Source organism: Phaseolus vulgaris, chromosome 4 (assembly GCF_000499845.2).
Source record: "Phaseolus vulgaris cultivar G19833 chromosome 4, P. vulgaris v2.0, whole genome shotgun sequence".
Lineage (NCBI taxonomy): Eukaryota > Viridiplantae > Streptophyta > Magnoliopsida > Fabales > Fabaceae > Phaseolus > Phaseolus vulgaris.
Window position 1 is genome coordinate 9,114,199 of NC_023756.2, and position 18,087 is coordinate 9,132,285.

The 18,087-nt window shown below is 34.5% G+C and overlaps 1 protein-coding gene across 1 annotated transcript; it reads left to right on the forward strand.

Moving 5' to 3' along the window:
* Positions 1 to 255: 255 nt before the first annotated feature.
* Positions 256 to 7,021, forward strand: LOC137837197 (ATPase family AAA domain-containing protein FIGL1). The gene is made up of 13 exons (XM_068646126.1): positions 256 to 647; positions 1,447 to 1,585; positions 1,709 to 2,095; positions 2,497 to 2,735; positions 3,148 to 3,275; positions 3,374 to 3,492; positions 3,571 to 3,663; positions 4,696 to 4,797; positions 4,984 to 5,086; positions 6,085 to 6,168; positions 6,247 to 6,342; positions 6,480 to 6,607; positions 6,681 to 7,021. The coding sequence occupies exons 1-13, from the start codon at positions 382 to 384 to the stop codon at positions 6,780 to 6,782; spliced, it is 1,986 nt and encodes a 661-aa protein (XP_068502227.1). The 5' UTR covers positions 256 to 381; the 3' UTR covers positions 6,783 to 7,021.
* The last annotated feature ends 11,066 nt before the right edge of the window (positions 7,022 to 18,087 follow it).

An 18,087-nucleotide genomic window follows, 5' to 3' on the forward strand; every position in this document is an offset into this window, starting at 1 on the left:
TTCAAATTTGATCTCCTTCCATACTTTGCGAAAGAAAGATTTAAATCCATTTGTTTAAGGCCACTCACTAAAACTTGAATAATTATCTTTAATAATATTTTATAATTTTAAATTTAATGAGGTTATCTTAATAATTATGTATATAAGAATTTATATATATATATAATGTAATAATAAATAATTATATATTTTAAAAATATGATGGTATAAATGAAAATAATTTAAAATAGTAGACATTACTCCTCCTAAATTACTATTGCCCCCTTGGGAGAACAAGGGCAAAATGGCGGGAGATGGTGAGCACCCAAAATGATATAGCAAAAGCACATTGAGATAAACACTCTTTGTAGAAGGTTGTTATTGCTCTGCCAAGGTAAAAAAATGATGGAGGAAGTGAAGGAGAAGAACTGGAGAATGGAAGTGGAGGAGAATCTGCAGAGGCTGCAATCTCTTCTGTTGGGCACCGAACAAGCTCTTGCAAGCCAGGACTTCTCCTCCGCTTACGTCCTCGCGCTTCGTCTTCTCGGATTCCTCGACGCCAAATCCCACTCTGACGTCGTCGACGAAGCCTTCCTCCAACCGATTCGCCGCGACGCACTCGCCAAGCTTCACATCGCTCGCAGATCCCTCACTCCTCAATCTGATCGGTACGTTTTTTCGGCAATGATTTTATCCCACTCTTCAACAGTTGAACAGTGAAATGTTTGGTTGAACTTTGTGATTTTGTGTTTTTTTTTTTTTTATATAGACTAACAATGCTGAAAAATGTTAGGAATTCGGTGAAAATCAAATGGCGTAAGTAAGTGTGTTCTATAAGATTAATTCGCTTTTACATATGCGCATTTTAGGGAAAAATTTGTGAGACAGACTTTTTCATAAGTTGAAATTAGTTTATGCATAATAATTTAGTCTTAGAATTTGTGTGTGAAGTGTAGGTTTTGTTGAATTTTGGAATAACAACCTTTGAAGTCATATTGAATGCAAAATGGTGGAATTTTATTTATTCTGCATAGATATTAAAGCCATAAAAAATTATCTATCATACAAGTTTATTATAATAAGTTGCAGTCCTTAAATTGTAGGTGTGGCCGTAATATAGCGGATTTAGTAGTATGCGGAACCAGATCATACTAAATTAAGAGTGAATTCTATTCAAGTTTTATCGTTGTTGCAACTGAACTTTAATCTTTCTTGGAGAATCTTTTGAACTTTAACCTTTCTTAGAGAATCTTTTCAACTTTAATCACACTCAACTGATGTAATCACAATTATGGTCATCATACCAGAGGGAGAATTAAAAAATCTTGATGTTTTAGCGGTAATTGTGGTTGCAAATAGTTTTATACCTTTGAATATTAGTTAACTCTCCCATCTGTTTTTTTTTTTATCGTTTTTATGTTGTTGTCTCCATGCTTCTGAACATTTTGGTTCCTGTTATTTAATTAGCCAAGCTTTTGAGCAAGCAAAGAAATCTCCAGGATGCATATTTGGCACAACAGGAGATATTGACATTGAGAAGATTCGGAACTCAAAGTACTTCCGTGCACTTGTCAACCAATCTAAAGAAACATATGAGAATAAATTGGTAAGACGTGCTGACAATCACAGTAATTAAAATAAATTTATTTATTGTTTTCTGTGCCTCGGTATTCCTGACATCATGATATGTGAATATAAGATTTCTTTTCTTAAAAAAATATTATTTCAGGTTGATCACCTGGGGAAACAGGACAAAGCAGGCAGCAAAGCCTCGAAGCAAATGGTGCAAACGAAGTTGTCATCCATGTATGGGAAAAACAGCTTGAGGACCAGCAATTGTTCCAAGAGTTCTCTGAACATGAAAAATAATAGCTCCGAGGACTGCAGGATTCTTGGTGGGCCTCAACCTCAAGCCAGCCATACAAAGGGTCCTGGTATCTCTTCTATCTTGCAAGTTGAAGGAGACGAAAGAGCTTTTGGTAACACATTCTCCACTAAACGTGTACACGTGGAAAATAATAGCCTTAGAGTTGGATACTTGAAGTCACCTTCAAGTAAGGAGGAAGTTCACCCTGATGTTTGTGGCAACGGATTTGTTACTGCTAGAGCAAAATTGGTATAATTAGTTTGCCTTATTTATCTACTTTCTGCTTTTTTCTATCAATGAGTTCGGCAATTATTAGCATTTTATTTCTATTCTGTCAAATTTGGTGCATGAATTTGTAATTTGTCTTTATAGTGCACTGGATTTTTCATGTTCACGTTATTCTCCTAACGATGCACATTATAGATGAAAACCTAAACATTAATTTTTATAAGGAAATGCCCTTAAAAGGGTGAGCCACACTCACTCTATTATTGAGTGGCTATCAAACAAACTTTCTAGTAAAATAAAGGAAAAACTCAATTATCGTATAACTTCTATCTGAGTTAAAATGCCATATTTATTTTCTATTCCTTCCATGTGGTTATTTCTTTGCACGTAACAATGTTGAAGCCCTCAAATTATTGGTGCAGGAAATGGAAGCAAAGCAGAAGCGAGGAGTAGGTGGTTCACCCAGTGCCTCGGTCTCACCGCAGTGTGATAACAATCCTGCCAACAGGTTGCATGGTGGGAGATCATATGGTGTTTCACGACGTGGCTTCCGTGGTAATTTTGTCCCCCCTATAAAATCCAATGGGAACAATGCTGGAAATATGAGCGCACGAAATGCTGGAAAATACGATGATTCTTTAGATGACTCTACGAAGAAATGGTTAGTAGTACTCAAGTTCTTCTTGCTCCTATCTTCCGTAACTCATTCATTCTCTTTGCGTTGTGCATTCCAATGTCCAAATGACAATATTCTTTCAAAACTTTTTCTCATAAATTATCTGCTCATCTATCTAACTATGGCTAGGGAGATTTACCCTTACCTGAAATTGCTACTCTAGTCTCTAGGTCTTTTTTTTACGTATTAAATTTGTTACGTTTTCCTTCAACCCCGTGCAAATATTAACAAAATGATTTTTTCTTTTATCTTTATTTTTACTTGTGGGTATAGTGTTTTTGGACCTTACTCTCTTTAAATCCTTTCCTCTCTTCTCAATAAGTCGTTGATCTCAGTCGTGATTAATGATTGCTTGGATAATATATGCAACTTCCTTATATGCTTCATATGCTTGTAGTTTGGAAATCCTGTGTGGTCCTGATGGCGAGCTTCCTGAGAAATTGAGGAATTTGGAACCTCGTCTCATTGAACATGTTAGTAACGAGATCATGGATAAAGATCCCAATGTCCGGTGGGATGATATTGGTAGATATAACAATCTGATCATCTTTCTACTCAGCTCACCAAATTGGCATTTTTTCATAATTATGAAACTAAGTATATGTCGTTTAATGACAATGTAGCTGGATTGGAGCATGCCAAGAAATGTATTGATGAGATGGTAATATATCCTCTACAACGTCCTGACATATTCATGGGCTGTCGTTCCCCTGGGAGGGGTCTGCTTTTGTTTGGTCCACCAGTAAGTACAAATTTCTCCTGTGATGATATAAATTGCCAAGACTCTGGTCTTTAATCTCTCCTATGTTTTAAATGCTAGGGAACGGGTAAAACAATGATAGGAAAAGCCATAGCAGGGGAGGCGAAGGCAACCTTCTTTTACATATCTGCAAGTTCGTTAACTAGCAAGTGGGTAAGTTTGTCGTGCTTATGGTTTAGCTGTTCTATTTTTTGAAGGTTTGCTGATATCGTGTAAAGTTTAAGCAATAACTGAAATTGAATTCCGCGAAGGGGCTTAGGTCAAGTTGGGTTCGGTTGGTGTTTTTTTTAGAACCTGAATTGATTAATGGAGATATTGAATGTGGAACTTGGTATATTTGGGTGGTCAGATAACAATTAGACAACCGTTGGATTTTGATATCATTTTAGAAAGTGTATTTTTAAGTTTAATTCACTTTCACAAAATTTATTTATATGATGAAGTTTGCACCTATTATATACTACATTTTGATCATATATATAATATATATCTAATTGATATAAGATTTTCAATACATTCCTTCATATTAAGATTGGATATCTTTAGTGTGAAAATAAAGGTGGTTTGATAGTTAGTGACTCAACAATTGGGTGACAAAAATGAATATACTATAATTTGATTATTTATCTTGTTGATGTGAGAACTCTGATGCACTTATGTCGAAAACTGAATTTCATGCAAATAGATATTTATGATTCAATAGTAGGTGACATAATAGATCTAATACACTTCACTAAGACTGATTTTGATATCATTTTAAAAGAACTAACATATAAGATGAGGTTTAAAGTCATTTATATAATATAATTTGATCATATTTCTAATGGTTGTAGTATTTCCAAAGGGTCAAATTGGGTCGGTTGTCAGGTTATTTGGCAGGAAGTGAAAAAACTAGAAGAAAGGGAAAACTGGGGGAAAATTAAGAAAAATGAAAGAAATAAAATGTGCACAATCCAAGTCGGATCCGGTCTCAGGTCGACTTGATCGAGTTACTCATTATCTGACCCTACTTCATCATACAATATGGATCGGGTCAAGTCGGTTTTCTTGGGTTGGTCTGATGCATGTTGACTCATGCAAAACATAGACATCTGTGCTTTTAGTCAGGTCGTGCAACAATAATTCCAAAAACTGTTGCAATGTTTCTTAGTACTCTGAAACGGTTCCTCCTTATTATTATTTTAGATTGGTGAAGGTGAAAAGCTAGTAAGAGCCCTTTTTGGAGTTGCCAGTTGCCGTCAGCCTGCAGTAATTTTTGTTGATGAAATAGATTCTCTCCTGTCTCAGGTATGCTATGTTATTCCCAATAAAAGCAACGTGGATTTATCGCCGTAGTAGTTTTTGACATTATGAGCCATAGCATTATCATCTATGAGGAAGTACTAACATGCAATTTTACCAAGTGAAAATTTAGTTTTACTACGCCATGAAAAATTTCTCTTTTCATCAGTTAACGTAAATAACTTGTTACAGCGTAAATCAGACGGGGAACATGAATCCAGTAGACGGCTAAAGACACAGTTTCTCATTGAAATGGAAGGTTTTGACAGTGGTAGCGAGCAAATTCTGCTTATAGGTTATTGCTGACTCACTCGATTCAAATTCCTTTTTTATTTGGCTTTGCAATACAATCAAATTTTAGCTCACTACCTGTTTCTTTCGTGATATGGCCGTAATTACACAATATTTGTGATTTCATCTTTGGCATTTGAAGTTTGTTTTAGTAAACTTAAGATATTTGATGAATTTGAGCATTAAGACAGTATATATCCGCTATAAACGACAATGAATCAGAAAACATAACCCTAAGATGTGATTTCTCATGCTTTCTCAAGTCCTTTTTGTTTCTTTGTATTTATTCGAAAGGAAGGAAAATTTCAAACTTAAAAATTTAATGTTGAAATATGAGGATTAAGTTTATTTTAGTAAAAATATATAAATAAATATAAAAATATGATGTGTGTTTCCTAATTATAAATATATTTTTAGCTAGATTAGCTTAACATATATGTAGGCTGTTTTCAGAAAATAAAAGTTATAACTTATTTATAGTTGGAAAAAGAAAATATAAAACATAAAATGTTACTTTTCATCATATCATACAGAGTTTGCAATCAATTTTGAAAAAAAAAATACTAATTTTATAATGGGTATCAAACCAATTTTTTAGAAAATATGGATTTAGATTTTAACTAATCTAAATTATTTGAATCTATAATATATTAGATTAGTTTAGTAATACAACAGATTCAATTTTAAGGATTTTTTTGTAACTCTTAAGTCTTGAAAACATTACACATTAGTCCCTTTTTTTTATATCATATATACACCTTTTTAGAAGAGGTCATTGTATTGAGAAAAAGCCAGAGATGTAAGTGTGATTTGAGGAAACTTCATGGGATTTTAGATTAATTTACTTTAATATTTTTTGAAGTAATTGTGATATAAGTAACTTGGGTTTTTAGGTAAACAAATTTTCTTTCCTAGCGTTTCAATTTGATGATAGTAAGTTTTTCTCACATAAACTAGAGCTGTCATACTATTTCTTATGGAATTTGGGTAAAATTTATACAGGGGCAACGAATCGTCCCCAAGAGCTTGATGAAGCGGCACGAAGGAGACTTACTAAAAGACTTTATATTCCCCTACCATCCTCAGGTGCTAATCATGATTCTGCATATTTTTAGATAAACTCTTCTAGCACCAGGTAATTAACATTTTTGTATTGGACATAAGAGGCAAGAGCTTGGATTGTACGTAACCTTCTACAGAAAGATGAACTATTCAAGCTTTCAAACGAGGAAATGGATATCATATGCAACTTAACGGAAGGTATGAGTTTACATGAGTTAATTGCAGTATCTTCTGTATAGCAGCTGTTTGACTGTTGGTTTAATTATTATTTTAAAAAGAAATCCTTTGGTTTCGAGTGATTGATTTACTTTGCTTTTACTCGGTAACTTTTGTAGGTTATTCAGGATCAGACATGAAAAACTTAGTGAAGGATGCTTCTATGGGACCCCTAAGAGAGGCTTTAAAACAAGGCATAGAAATTACGAAGCTAAAAAAGGAGGATATGCGAACAGTAACTCTTCTGGTATGCAGTGCCTAAACCTGTAAAATTCTCAGCATAATTTTAACACGATTTACACTTAACTTACGCTGTGCAGGACTTCGAGAACGCCCTCAGAGAGGTGAGGCCTTCTGTTTCCCCAAATGAACTTGGCACGTATGATCAATGGAACAAGCAATTCGGAAGCTTATCATTGTAGTGACATGTTTTATCACTGTATGTATGCTGACAGAATATCACAGCTAGTAAAAAATGGTAGCAACTAGACTGTACCCTAATGACTGCGCTATTGTAATCTTTATGTTACTCAAATTGCACTGTGCTTGCACAACCCATTTTTAAGAAATTTAGATTTTAAGCACAAAGCATGTTTTGCAGGGCCTTCTCTTTGTGATGGTGATTACTGACATGTTCAATGAGCTGTAGAACTTTATTATATTTGTCTCAGGTGCTTCATTATATCAAAGCTCACCAGTAAGGTAGTTCCTGCATTGAGCGTTAAAGTTGTAAATATACTACAAATAATTTTAAGTAATTATATTAATTAATTTAATTAATATTTACTTACATGTTACTTCTGGGATTAGTTGAACGTAATTTAATAATTTTTTTTTAATTTCAATTTCCCTTGTTTAATTGAGTAAGAATTTGAATTTTTCTTATTTTATTTATGCACATAGACAAAAAAAATCAGTTACATAAAAATAATCAAGTAAAGGTTGGATTTAATCTAAAATAATGTCGTGAGGATTTTAATTAAGCTTCCTTTATAACAATTTGGAATTGCCCTTGTGAACTAATTTATTGTTTAACGTATCGTGAATCTTTAGATCCAAATTAATTCACTTGTACTTACCAATCTTCTAAATCAATTGATGTTGTGGTTTTTGTTGAAGTAACGAAATCCGGACTCTGCAGATAGAGACCCAAAAGGACAATTTCTTCCTGCACCATATCATTTAAGACATCCACTCAACACAAAATTTAAAATTCAATATTGTTCTTGGCTTCATTTTTGCTTATGAATGCAGAAATTTGAAAGTGATTATTATATATTATGGATTTCGATATCTGGAAGGTTATTTTTGTACTTCATTTAAGTTTTTGGATGATCATATTCAAAAGTGAGTTATGAGTTTTGGATTTTTATATTCAGAATGGTGCGGTGTTGAGGATCGAGATCCGGAACTCATTTATGTTTGCTTACGAATCTTGGCATCTAGAAGGTCATTTATGTTGTCCAGGTAAGTTTTCAGTTGGCGAAATCCTGAAGTGACATATTAGTTCCAGACTTACATATCCAGAACCTTGTGATTTGACTTGTGGATATGAATATCTGAAATGTAATTATTTTTAAATCATTAAAGACAAAATGGATATTTCAGATATCAGTGTGTTGGTTGCGAAATATCTTGGATGCGGATTTAAATTGACATGGTGCAAGAAGAATTAGCCTGCAAAAGTTGTTTTTGGTGCCATCCTTTTCTTTTAGTTCATCTTCTTTATCACATTAACTTCTTCAACCGTATTCATGTTCTTTACAATATTTACACTCAACTATTTCAACGAAGAGAGGTAAAGTTACAATGTCCTTTTTCTTTTATTTTGTTTTACAAGCTATATCTTTTTTATCAGCTAGCTTTACAAGCTATATATATTCAATATAAAAATATAATATATCAAACAATAACATCACAATAAAAAAATATCAATAAGTCAAATATTTTATAAAACAAATTAATATTTATTTTTGTTTAATTTAATTTATTTTATGAAATATTTCATTCATTTTTTATTGTTAGTTATTGTTTGATATATTATCATTTTAATTTTTTTTATATTGGGCACTTCCATATTTTTCTTAATCTCAACAAAATAATATGTTAAAAAGTCATAAATGCATGTCTTAACACATTATTTTCCTTGTCATACACTCTTTTACATTTTTAGTTGTAAGCCATCCCATAACATCCAAAAGAGAGTCAACGTCGCCCTTCTTTTAGTGGTTGTGTAGTTGTTCAAATTCTTGCCCTGTCACACTTATTTATTAAGGTGAAATTCTTCTTCTTCTTCCTTTATCTTCATGATTTGGTGGTTTCTTGTTTTTTTTAGTTATTTTAGAGATTTGTAAAATTACTAGATTATCATTGATTTGCCAATCTTGAAGGTTTTAAAATAAGTGTTATTTTTGGATTGTATTATTCGGAATCATTTCAAGGTTTAGAAATTTTTTGATCATACAATCCAGAATATAGGAAATGCATTTTGGATTGTGCAATTCATAATATTTTTTTTGGTGTTATTTTTATCTGTATGGTTTTATTTTGCTTTTATCTTATGTATTATTTTATTTTGATTTAGAGTAAGTGATAAAGACCTTCTATCGCCATACGTAGGAGAGATCAAAGTGAACTCTCTAATGTGGGTGATGTTGATGTTACGTGCATGTAGATGATGTACTTACACAAAAGTGGTTGCATGATGAAAGATTTCTAGGGAGACCAACAAGTACAACCCTGTTGATGACCTATGTTTATCACGTTGCAAGGACTTTGTTGGATGGGGAGACAAAAAATGAAATTTATTTAATTTTCCCTTTTACTATATGTTAAGAAATGAGTTTCTATGTACTAAGCTATTAAATATTGTTTTTTAGGATCGTAAGGAGTTAAAGTTGATGTTTCAAGGGTGGAAGTTAAATGCATTTGAGGTCTCACACGAGCGAATTGTGTCTGTAAAGAAAATTTTTGGCTTGTTGCCTCTTTGCAGCATTGCTTATAAGACGATGAAAAAGAGGTTATTATCTGCATTAGTGGAAAGGTGGGCATAGTAGGATCAACAACTTCCATCTTTTTGTTGATTAGATAACCATCACACTAGTTCACATCCCTATAGTGGGACATTTTTGCCTGTACATATCTCTGGACGTGACAATACCTACAACAATGATGGTTGAGTTGTTGGGTGTAAAAAATTGTGATGCCTCGATGGAGACTAGACAATGCCATTGTGGACACATTATATTCAGTTGGCTAAGTGAGATATACGAGGCGTCTTATGTGCAACGTAGATAGGCATGTGTTGCCAGTGCTCCTTTGTTACATTTTGTGGGATGCATGATATTGGCAAACAAGAGTGTATCAGTTAGTGTGGCATACTTAGGGCTCTTCAATGAACTTAGGTTGTGTGGAAGATATGCATGGGGAGTAGATCTCACCCATATATACGAACAACTTTTAAATAGTAGTTTGGCATAGGTAAAACAATTAGGAGGGTATGTTACATTTTTATAGGTTAATAATTTAACCATTTAGTACATCTGTTTTATATTATGTTGTAAATAACTTTCTTTAGATATGTAATAGGTGTGAGCATTTCCCGGACATTGGTATGAGGGATTTTAATCCCACTTATGATAAGGACCATCCTTGTGTTGGAAGAGGCTAAACTATTTGTATGCTTGGAGTAGTGAGGTACCAAGTTATTGGTTTTATCCATAATAAAGTCAATTGGAGATTGTATGAAGAGCACCACAACACAAGCGTGTCTTGTGCCAATAGGGGTACATGCATACCATCCCTCGACCCCTGTTTACTTTGGAAAGGGGAACTACTATTGAGTTGGTAAACAGGTGGCTGCACTTTGCAAACCACTTGCTTATGGACGTGATATAGGCCACACATCCTACTACATGCGTGGACGAATACATAGGGTGGTATTAGTTTGAATCATATCGTGATACCTCATAGTCTAGATACGCATGGGAGCTAGTTGACATCACAATAAGAACATCATTCTATGGTAAGTTATTATTTATAATGAATTTAACACTTGTTATCGTAATCACTGTAATTTTTATATATAAATGGAATATTGTAGCCAAAATTTAGAGGATGATTGACTATGACCACATGTATGAAGGAACTCATGCAATGGAAAGGACTAAGATCGAACTACAACCAACCCGTAAGGTAACCAAAGAGGGATGAGTGTACATTATAAAGCCATGTGCTATACATGGAAGAAGCCATAATTCGACTAACTAGTTAGTTACTTATTTGTAGCAAAAGTCTTGTAAAGATATTCATTTATGTTATCTTTTAAAATATTTATTTATGTAATGGGTTATTTAATTTGTTTTAGTTAGTTCACTCTGCAATCATTTAATTTCATTTATTGTAAATGAAAGCGATAAATTCAATTAAAAAAATGAAAATGTTTATACAATCTAGTTTACATATAAATTTCGGGGAGGGGGGAGGGATCACTTTTTTTTAAAAGTAGAATGAAAGTTTAATAGTCCAATTAATTTTAGGATTTGGTTGCTTTCAAAAAAACTTTTTTAGAAAACAATCAAGAACGAGTATGATTAGTAAAAACTGCAATAAAGAAAGAGAGAAGAAGGAATGCTCAAAGATTTTTATAGTGGTTCATTCTAACTCAAAGCTACATCTAATTTCTTAGCAACATCAGCCAAGCTCACACCATGAAAATGTTTTTACAAACACATGACCAATACATCCAACACAAAAAAATCAACTCTTGAACCTTACAAGATTGAATTTGTAATTCTGTAACACCCAATTTCTTCATTGTGACTAGAAACCCTATCCTAAAACAACAAAAAACACATTTTTTTTAATACAATGAAAAGAAATCACTTGAAATACAATAACCACAACAACAAGAGAAAATATAGGTATGTTTCTCTCTTACACCAAGAGAATGATCTTGAAATCCAACCACCACACCTTTGACTAAGAGGAAAGGAGAAGATAAAGCCTCATGGATAAAAAAATCTACATTGAAGAGTAGAAATGAAATGAATTTTTTCATTCCTTTTCTTATTCTTGTACTAAAAATGTACAAGAGTAGCCTTGTATAAAAATGAGTAGAAATTTTGTATAGGAATAATATTTCTCTTGTAAAAGGTAGAAAGCATAAAAGGATCTCCAATTAGACATCAATTAGTGTTGATTGGGTGGTCAAATCCCTAATTTTTAAAGTCAACTTGTCACCTCCAATCCATCCTTAACTAGGGTTCAATTACAGAGTCAAAACCTTAGATAAGTAGTCAACACACGACCAACATTTTATCCATGCACGCTAGTGCTTACAAAGGCTTGAATTAGTATTGTTTTTCTTGGTATGGGACTTAGGTAGAGGCCCTAGACTCCTTCTCTATGTGCATCCTTGCTTTTGCATTTCAAGTTCCACATCCCATAAATCTTTGAGTGCAAGGGGCTTATGCATCTATAAATAAGATCCCTTGCCTCCTCTTGTAATCACTTTTAATTGAACTTGAATTGACTATGCTATTTTGCTTGTCTTCTTGTTCTTTGAAGTCACTTAAAATTAGAGTATTCTCCTTGGTTCACCACCAAGGATCCTTCCTTGGAGGTGAGGGTCTTCTAGTGCTGAGTCATGTTTTAAACTTAGGGTAAAGTTTAATTTTTTTCTTTGAGTTCTTTCTCTGCCTTAGAGTGCCTTCCATTAGTCAAAGATGATATCTGAACCAAAGAATGATCCTGTACTAAAACAAAAACAAAAGAAACAAGACATAACATATTGTTTTGAATTCATCAAATTGGGAAATATTAGAAAACAATGCCAACATAATCAAATTATAGACAATTTAAAGCAAATGTTCAAGTGCAGACATAACTCAAGAAAGACGGATAATAACATGATATACTAGAAAGATAGAAAGCATAATGAAACACATGAAAAAAATCCATGCAAAGATTCCTAATTTCCCCTAGCAAAATGAAGCTCACGAAGTTGGTCCCGAATTCCTTCAATCTGATTATCCAAATGCTGAAACCTACAACACAACTCATGATGATCTCTTTGATTAACATCTATGGAATCCATTATTTCTATCATCATTTATTCAAAGTAAGAGATGTTAGAATATATGGCTTTAAACGAGAGGGGGGAAGGGTGAATTGTTTAAGAAAGATTTTCGTAAACTTTTAAGCCTTAGAATGAAAATACTTCAAGAAAACCTTGATTAAGAAATCAGTTTTTCAAAACATAAAGCAAAAGCACAACACTGGAAAAACAATCGGTTGTTTTACCGAAACAATCGGTTGTTTATACCAGTTATCAAATAACAAAACTGAATTTAAAGAGATAGGGATAAAGAGAATGTACACAGATGTTTATACTGGTTCACTCCAAACCCAGAGCTACATCCAGTCTTCTCAGAAACCTTGAGGAAATCCACTAAGCAATCACAACTTGATCACTTACACAACAACCAAGAGAATGACCTTGAACACCTCAAGAAACACACTCTCCTTGCCAACACACTAACACCAAGATTGCTGATCTTGATCCCCTCAAGAACACACAACCAATCTTAGCAAACACAGAAACGAAACTTTGTTTTACAGAATACAAGGATTACACTTGTTACAGAAGATAATCTGAAATCAATACAAGCAGAATCCTATTCCACAAAACTTTGATCAATCATAAACTCTTAGCAATCTCAACTCTTTGAAAAACTCAAAAACTCTTAGTGAAAACTTGTCAAAGATTAATTCTCAAATATGTTATTCTGAATTTATTCAAAGATGTAGTTTGTTATCAAATCTTAACAAACTCTTAAATTGCATTAAAAGATTGGTCAAAGCATTTAATGACTGAAGCGTAAGCAGTTAAATCATTTAAAGCTCAGTCAAAGATAAAAAAGTTTTTCTGTTATGGTCCCAAAACAAACAATCGGTTGTTTCTTCGAATCAATCGGTTGTTTTGGTTCTTAACAGTTCAACCATTTGAAAAACAGTTTTCAATCTTTTTCTCAAAACATCTAAGTACAAACAATCGGTTGTTTCGACAAAACAATCGGTTGTTTTAACTTAGTTTGAAAACATTTTACTTTCACAAAGATTGAGATGCTTATGCTTTAGATTTAATCAAAGGGTGGATTACAAAACTCAAACTACCCCAGAACTATACTAAACCAGCACAGCAACACCAAGCACAGTAAAGGCTTCAACATCCTTGAAAGGGTTTGGATTCTTCAAAGCTTGAACACCACTTGGTTCAACAATCTCCCCCTATTTGATGAAGACAAATCCCTGGTGCTTGTGTTTGATCTGATTGAATCTGAAGCAGTACCTGCAAAAATAGCATTTAAACTATCCAATGTTTCTTACAACAGCAAGTTAGATTTTACATATTTCAAGCATAAAACATGATAAACAATCGGTTGTTTACACGAAACAATCGGTTGTTTTTATCAGCAATAGCAACAAAAAACCTTTTTTATATCAGAGATTTTAACAGATTATACAGTATCAGATAAAGATATACAAGAACCAATTAATTCTCCCCCTATTTGTCTTCACAAATAGACTTTAGCATGTATCAAAAACAGATTTAGGAGAGATTATTAAGATCAAGGATACCTAACTCATTTCTTAAGAAGAAAAACCTCTCTTTTGGTAAAGGCTTTGTGAAGATGTCAGTTAACTGCAGTTTGGTCTCCACAAACTTCACTTCACAGTTCCCATTGTTTACATGATCCCTGATGAAATGATGCCTTATCTCAATATGTTTGGTCCTTGAGTGATTTGTAAACCAAAATCTACAAGTTATTGCTTGAGCCACAGAATCTGTGCACAACAGCTACCAGCAGCTATATATTCAGCCTCAACAGTAGAGAAAGCAACACATGCTTGCTTCTTGCTATGCCATGAGATTAGGCTTGAGCCAAGAAGGTGACAAATGCCACTTGTGCTCTTTCTATCTAGCTTGCAACCTGCAAAGTCAGAATCTGAATAACCAATTAAATGAATTGGAGATTGAGAAGGATACCATAATCCTACAGATGATGTTCCTTTGAGATATTTCAGAATTCTTTTTGCAGCTTTGAAGTGTGACTCCTTAGGATTTGCTTGATATCTTGCACATAAACACACCGCAAACACGATGTCCGACCTACTAGCTGTTAGATAAAGCAAATATCCAATCAATCCTCTATATTTTGTTTGATCTACACATTTTCCAGCAGCATCCGCATCCATGTAGCAGCTGGATGGCATTGGAGTGCTTGCTTCTTTGCAACTCTCAATTTCAAATTTCTTGAGAATCTCATTGCAATACTTTGATTGACTTAAGAAGATCCCATCCTTTGTTTGCTTAACCTGCAATCCAAGAAAGAAAGATAGTTCTCCCATCATAGACATTTCAAACTCACCTTTCATTGCAGCCACAAATTCTTCACACAATCTATCTTGTGTAGCACCAAAGATGATATCATCAACATAGATTTGCACAAGAATTATTTCTGCATTTGATTTCTTGATGAAGAGAGTCTTGTCTACCATTCCTCTTTCATAACCATGAGATAGTAGAAAGTTGCTAAGCCTCTCATACCACTGCCTTGGAGCTTGTTTCAGTCCATACAAAGCTTTCTTCAACTTGAAGACATGGTTGGGATACTTATGATCTTCAAAGCCCGGTGGTTGATCTACATAGACTTCCTCATTGATGTAGCCATTTAAGAAAGCACTCTTGACATCCATTTGAAAGAGTTTAAAACCACTTATACATGCAAAAGCTAGCATCAGCCTCACAACCTCCAATCTAGCAACAGGAGCAACGGTTTCACCATAATCTATGCCCTCCTCTTGATTGTAGCCTTTTGCAACTAGCCTTGCTTTGTTTCTTGTGATCACACCATCCTCATCTAGCTTGTTCCTGAAAACCCATTTCGAACCAATAATATTCATTTCATTAGTTTTAGGGACAAGAAACCATACCTCATTCCTTGCAAACTGATTCAGCTCTTCATGCATAGCTTCAACCCATTTCTCATCCTTGAGAGCTTCCTCAATTGATTTTGGTTCAATTCGAGAGACAAAAGCTGTGTGCCTGCAGAAGTTTGAGATGGAGCTACGTGTGGAGACACCTTCCTTTATCTGCTCTATGATGTTGTCCACTGACAGATCTCTAGGAATCCTCCACTCTTTGGGCAGCTCACTCTGTTGCAGAATTTCAATCGGTTGTTTCTGCGAATCAACCGGTTGTTTTTCTGCACAGATTTCCAGCTTCTCCAAACTGATGCTCTGTTCATCTTCCTCAGCACTGGTCTTTGGGATTTGATTGACTCTACGATCTACCTCATCAAAGACAACGTGAACTGATTCTTCTACAGTCATCAACCTCTTGTTGTAGACTCTATATGTATGACTTGTGAGTGAATAACCAATGAAGATACCAAGGTCCGCTTTCTCATCAAACTTTCCCAAGTTTTCCTTTCCATTGTTGAGAACGAAACAGCTGCAGCCAAAGACTTTGAGATGACTGATGTTAGGCTTCCTTCCATTGAAGAGTTTATATGGAGTTTTCTTCAAAATGGGCCTTATAAGCACCCTATTCATCACATAACAAGAGGTGCTCACTGCATCTGCCCAAAAATATTTAGGAAGTGATGATTCACTAAGTATTGTCCTTGCAAGCTCTTCAAGAGACCTGTTCTTCCTTTCTACCACTCCATTCTGCTATGGTGTTCTTGGAGCAGAGAAATTGTGCAGAATTCCCAACTTCTCACAGAATTTGCTAAACTTCTCATTCTGAAATTCTCCTCCATGATCACTTCTAATAGAACCTATGTTGCTGTTCTTTGTATTTTGTAGCCTTCTTGCTAGCTTTTTGAATGCAGAAAAGGCATCACTATTTGATTCCAAAAAAAGAGTCCAAGTGTATCTAGAAAAGTCATCAACAAAAACAAGAGCATAATAATTTCCACCAAGACTCATAGTTCTTGAGGGTCCAAAGAGGTCCATGTGAAGAAGTTCAAGAGGTCTCAAAGATGAAACAACATTTTTAATTTTGAAAGAACTTTGCACTTGTTTCCCTTTTTGGCATGCTTCACAAATGTGATCCCTCTCAAACTTGAGTTTTGGTAGCCCAATCACAAGATCCTTTGAAATTAGCTTGTTCAAATGATTCATGTGAATATGAGCAATTCTTCTATGCCAAAGCCAAGATTCATCTTGCTTGGATAGAAGACATCCAATTGAACATGGTGAAGAGATATCTAGAAGATACACATTATTAACTCTCTTACCTACCAACATTACCTCTTTGGTGTTGGGTAGACAGATTTCAAATGTGTTTGACTTGAACATCACTTGATATCCCTTGTCACATAGTTGGCTAATGCTCAGCAGATTATGCTTTAGGCCTTCAACAAAAAGTACATCATGGATTACCAAGATGTTCTCATCTCCTATGGATCCTCTCCCAAGAATTCTTCCTTTGTTGTTGTCTCCATAGAATTCTTCCCCTGTCATGTGCTTGGAGCATCCACTATCCAAGTACCATAGTTGATGGAGATCAAGATCAAGACGAAATGGAGGCCAATAATCAAGGACAAGAAGAGGTAGAGGCTCAAGTGTTAGACGCTCAAGGAGTCATTAGCCCACCTCATAGGCTTATAAGGAGCAAGTTCAAGACATTAGGAAATAGTGGGAGGTTGTTTTCTCTTTTTATAGTTTCTTGTGTAATAAAAGGTGCTTAGAGGGAAACATTAGACACCTCTTTTGTAAAAACATCTCTAGGCCTTAGTTTAAGAAAATATAGAAGCTTGGGGGGTGTGAGCTTAGTAGGAGCGTGAACTTGAGGAGTGAGCTTAGTAGGGGGCGTGTTTGTAGAAGTAGGTAGCTTCTAGAATGAGCTTGTAATGACCGGTCCTTGCTCCTATAAAAGGAGGGCTTAGGTCCTTCACAATTCAGATTAGAATTTGGCTATAGAGAAACTCTACTCAAATTGAGAGAGAATTGTGAGAACTTTGTCTTCTCCTACACCTTGTCTTATCTTGAGTGCCTTGGTTCTCTCAAGTGGCGGCATTTGCTCACTTATCTTGAAGCTTACACACTTCAAGTGACGTGAACATTAACCAAGCTCTCCATCTTCATAAGTTCTTCTCTTCTTCATCTTCAATTTCATTTTCCATGCTTTACGAATCATTAAACATGTTTTAGCTTCTTTCTATTCGGTGCTTTGTTTCCTTTTCACTTTATGTTCGGTTCATTTCTGTTCTAGCTTGATTTGTTCGATTCAATTCAGTTTTTGAAGCATTCTATTCGGTTCAATTGCTTTTATACACATTTTAATCGGTTCAATTGGCAATAGATGAATCTTCCATGTGAGTTTGGTGTTTGGTGCAAGTTTTGGTGAGTTCTTGAAACACAGAACATTGATCCAATTCTATTAAAAATGCCTATTCTTTCTCCAGCTCAAGTTGATTCCATAGAATGTCAAAGAATCATTCATATCTAGCTAGTGGAATCATATCAATAGTTGCTTGCTCTCCTCCAAGATTTCCTACAAAAGAGATTTTCAAGTACAAAGATTTGGTCCCCTTATGAATGTGGGTCCATCTGGTTTATACTCATCAATTAAAGCTTTATTTCCCTTAGGAATCCACTTCATAAGACCTTTAGGAACAATATGTTTTCTGATTTTACAGAACCTCACAGAATGGC

Excerpts from the sequence above, each read along its gene's own strand:
- LOC137837197 (XM_068646126.1), top strand. The coding sequence starts at position 382 with ATGATGGAGGAAGTGAAGGAGAAGAACTGGAGAATGGAAGTGGAGGAG. Across the intron at positions 2,736-3,147 it reads GATGACTCTACGAAGAAATG|TTTGGAAATCCTGTGTGGTC; the intron begins GTTAGTAGTACT and ends ATATGCTTGTAG. Across the intron at positions 3,276-3,373 it reads TGTCCGGTGGGATGATATTG|CTGGATTGGAGCATGCCAAG; the intron begins GTAGATATAACA and ends ATGACAATGTAG.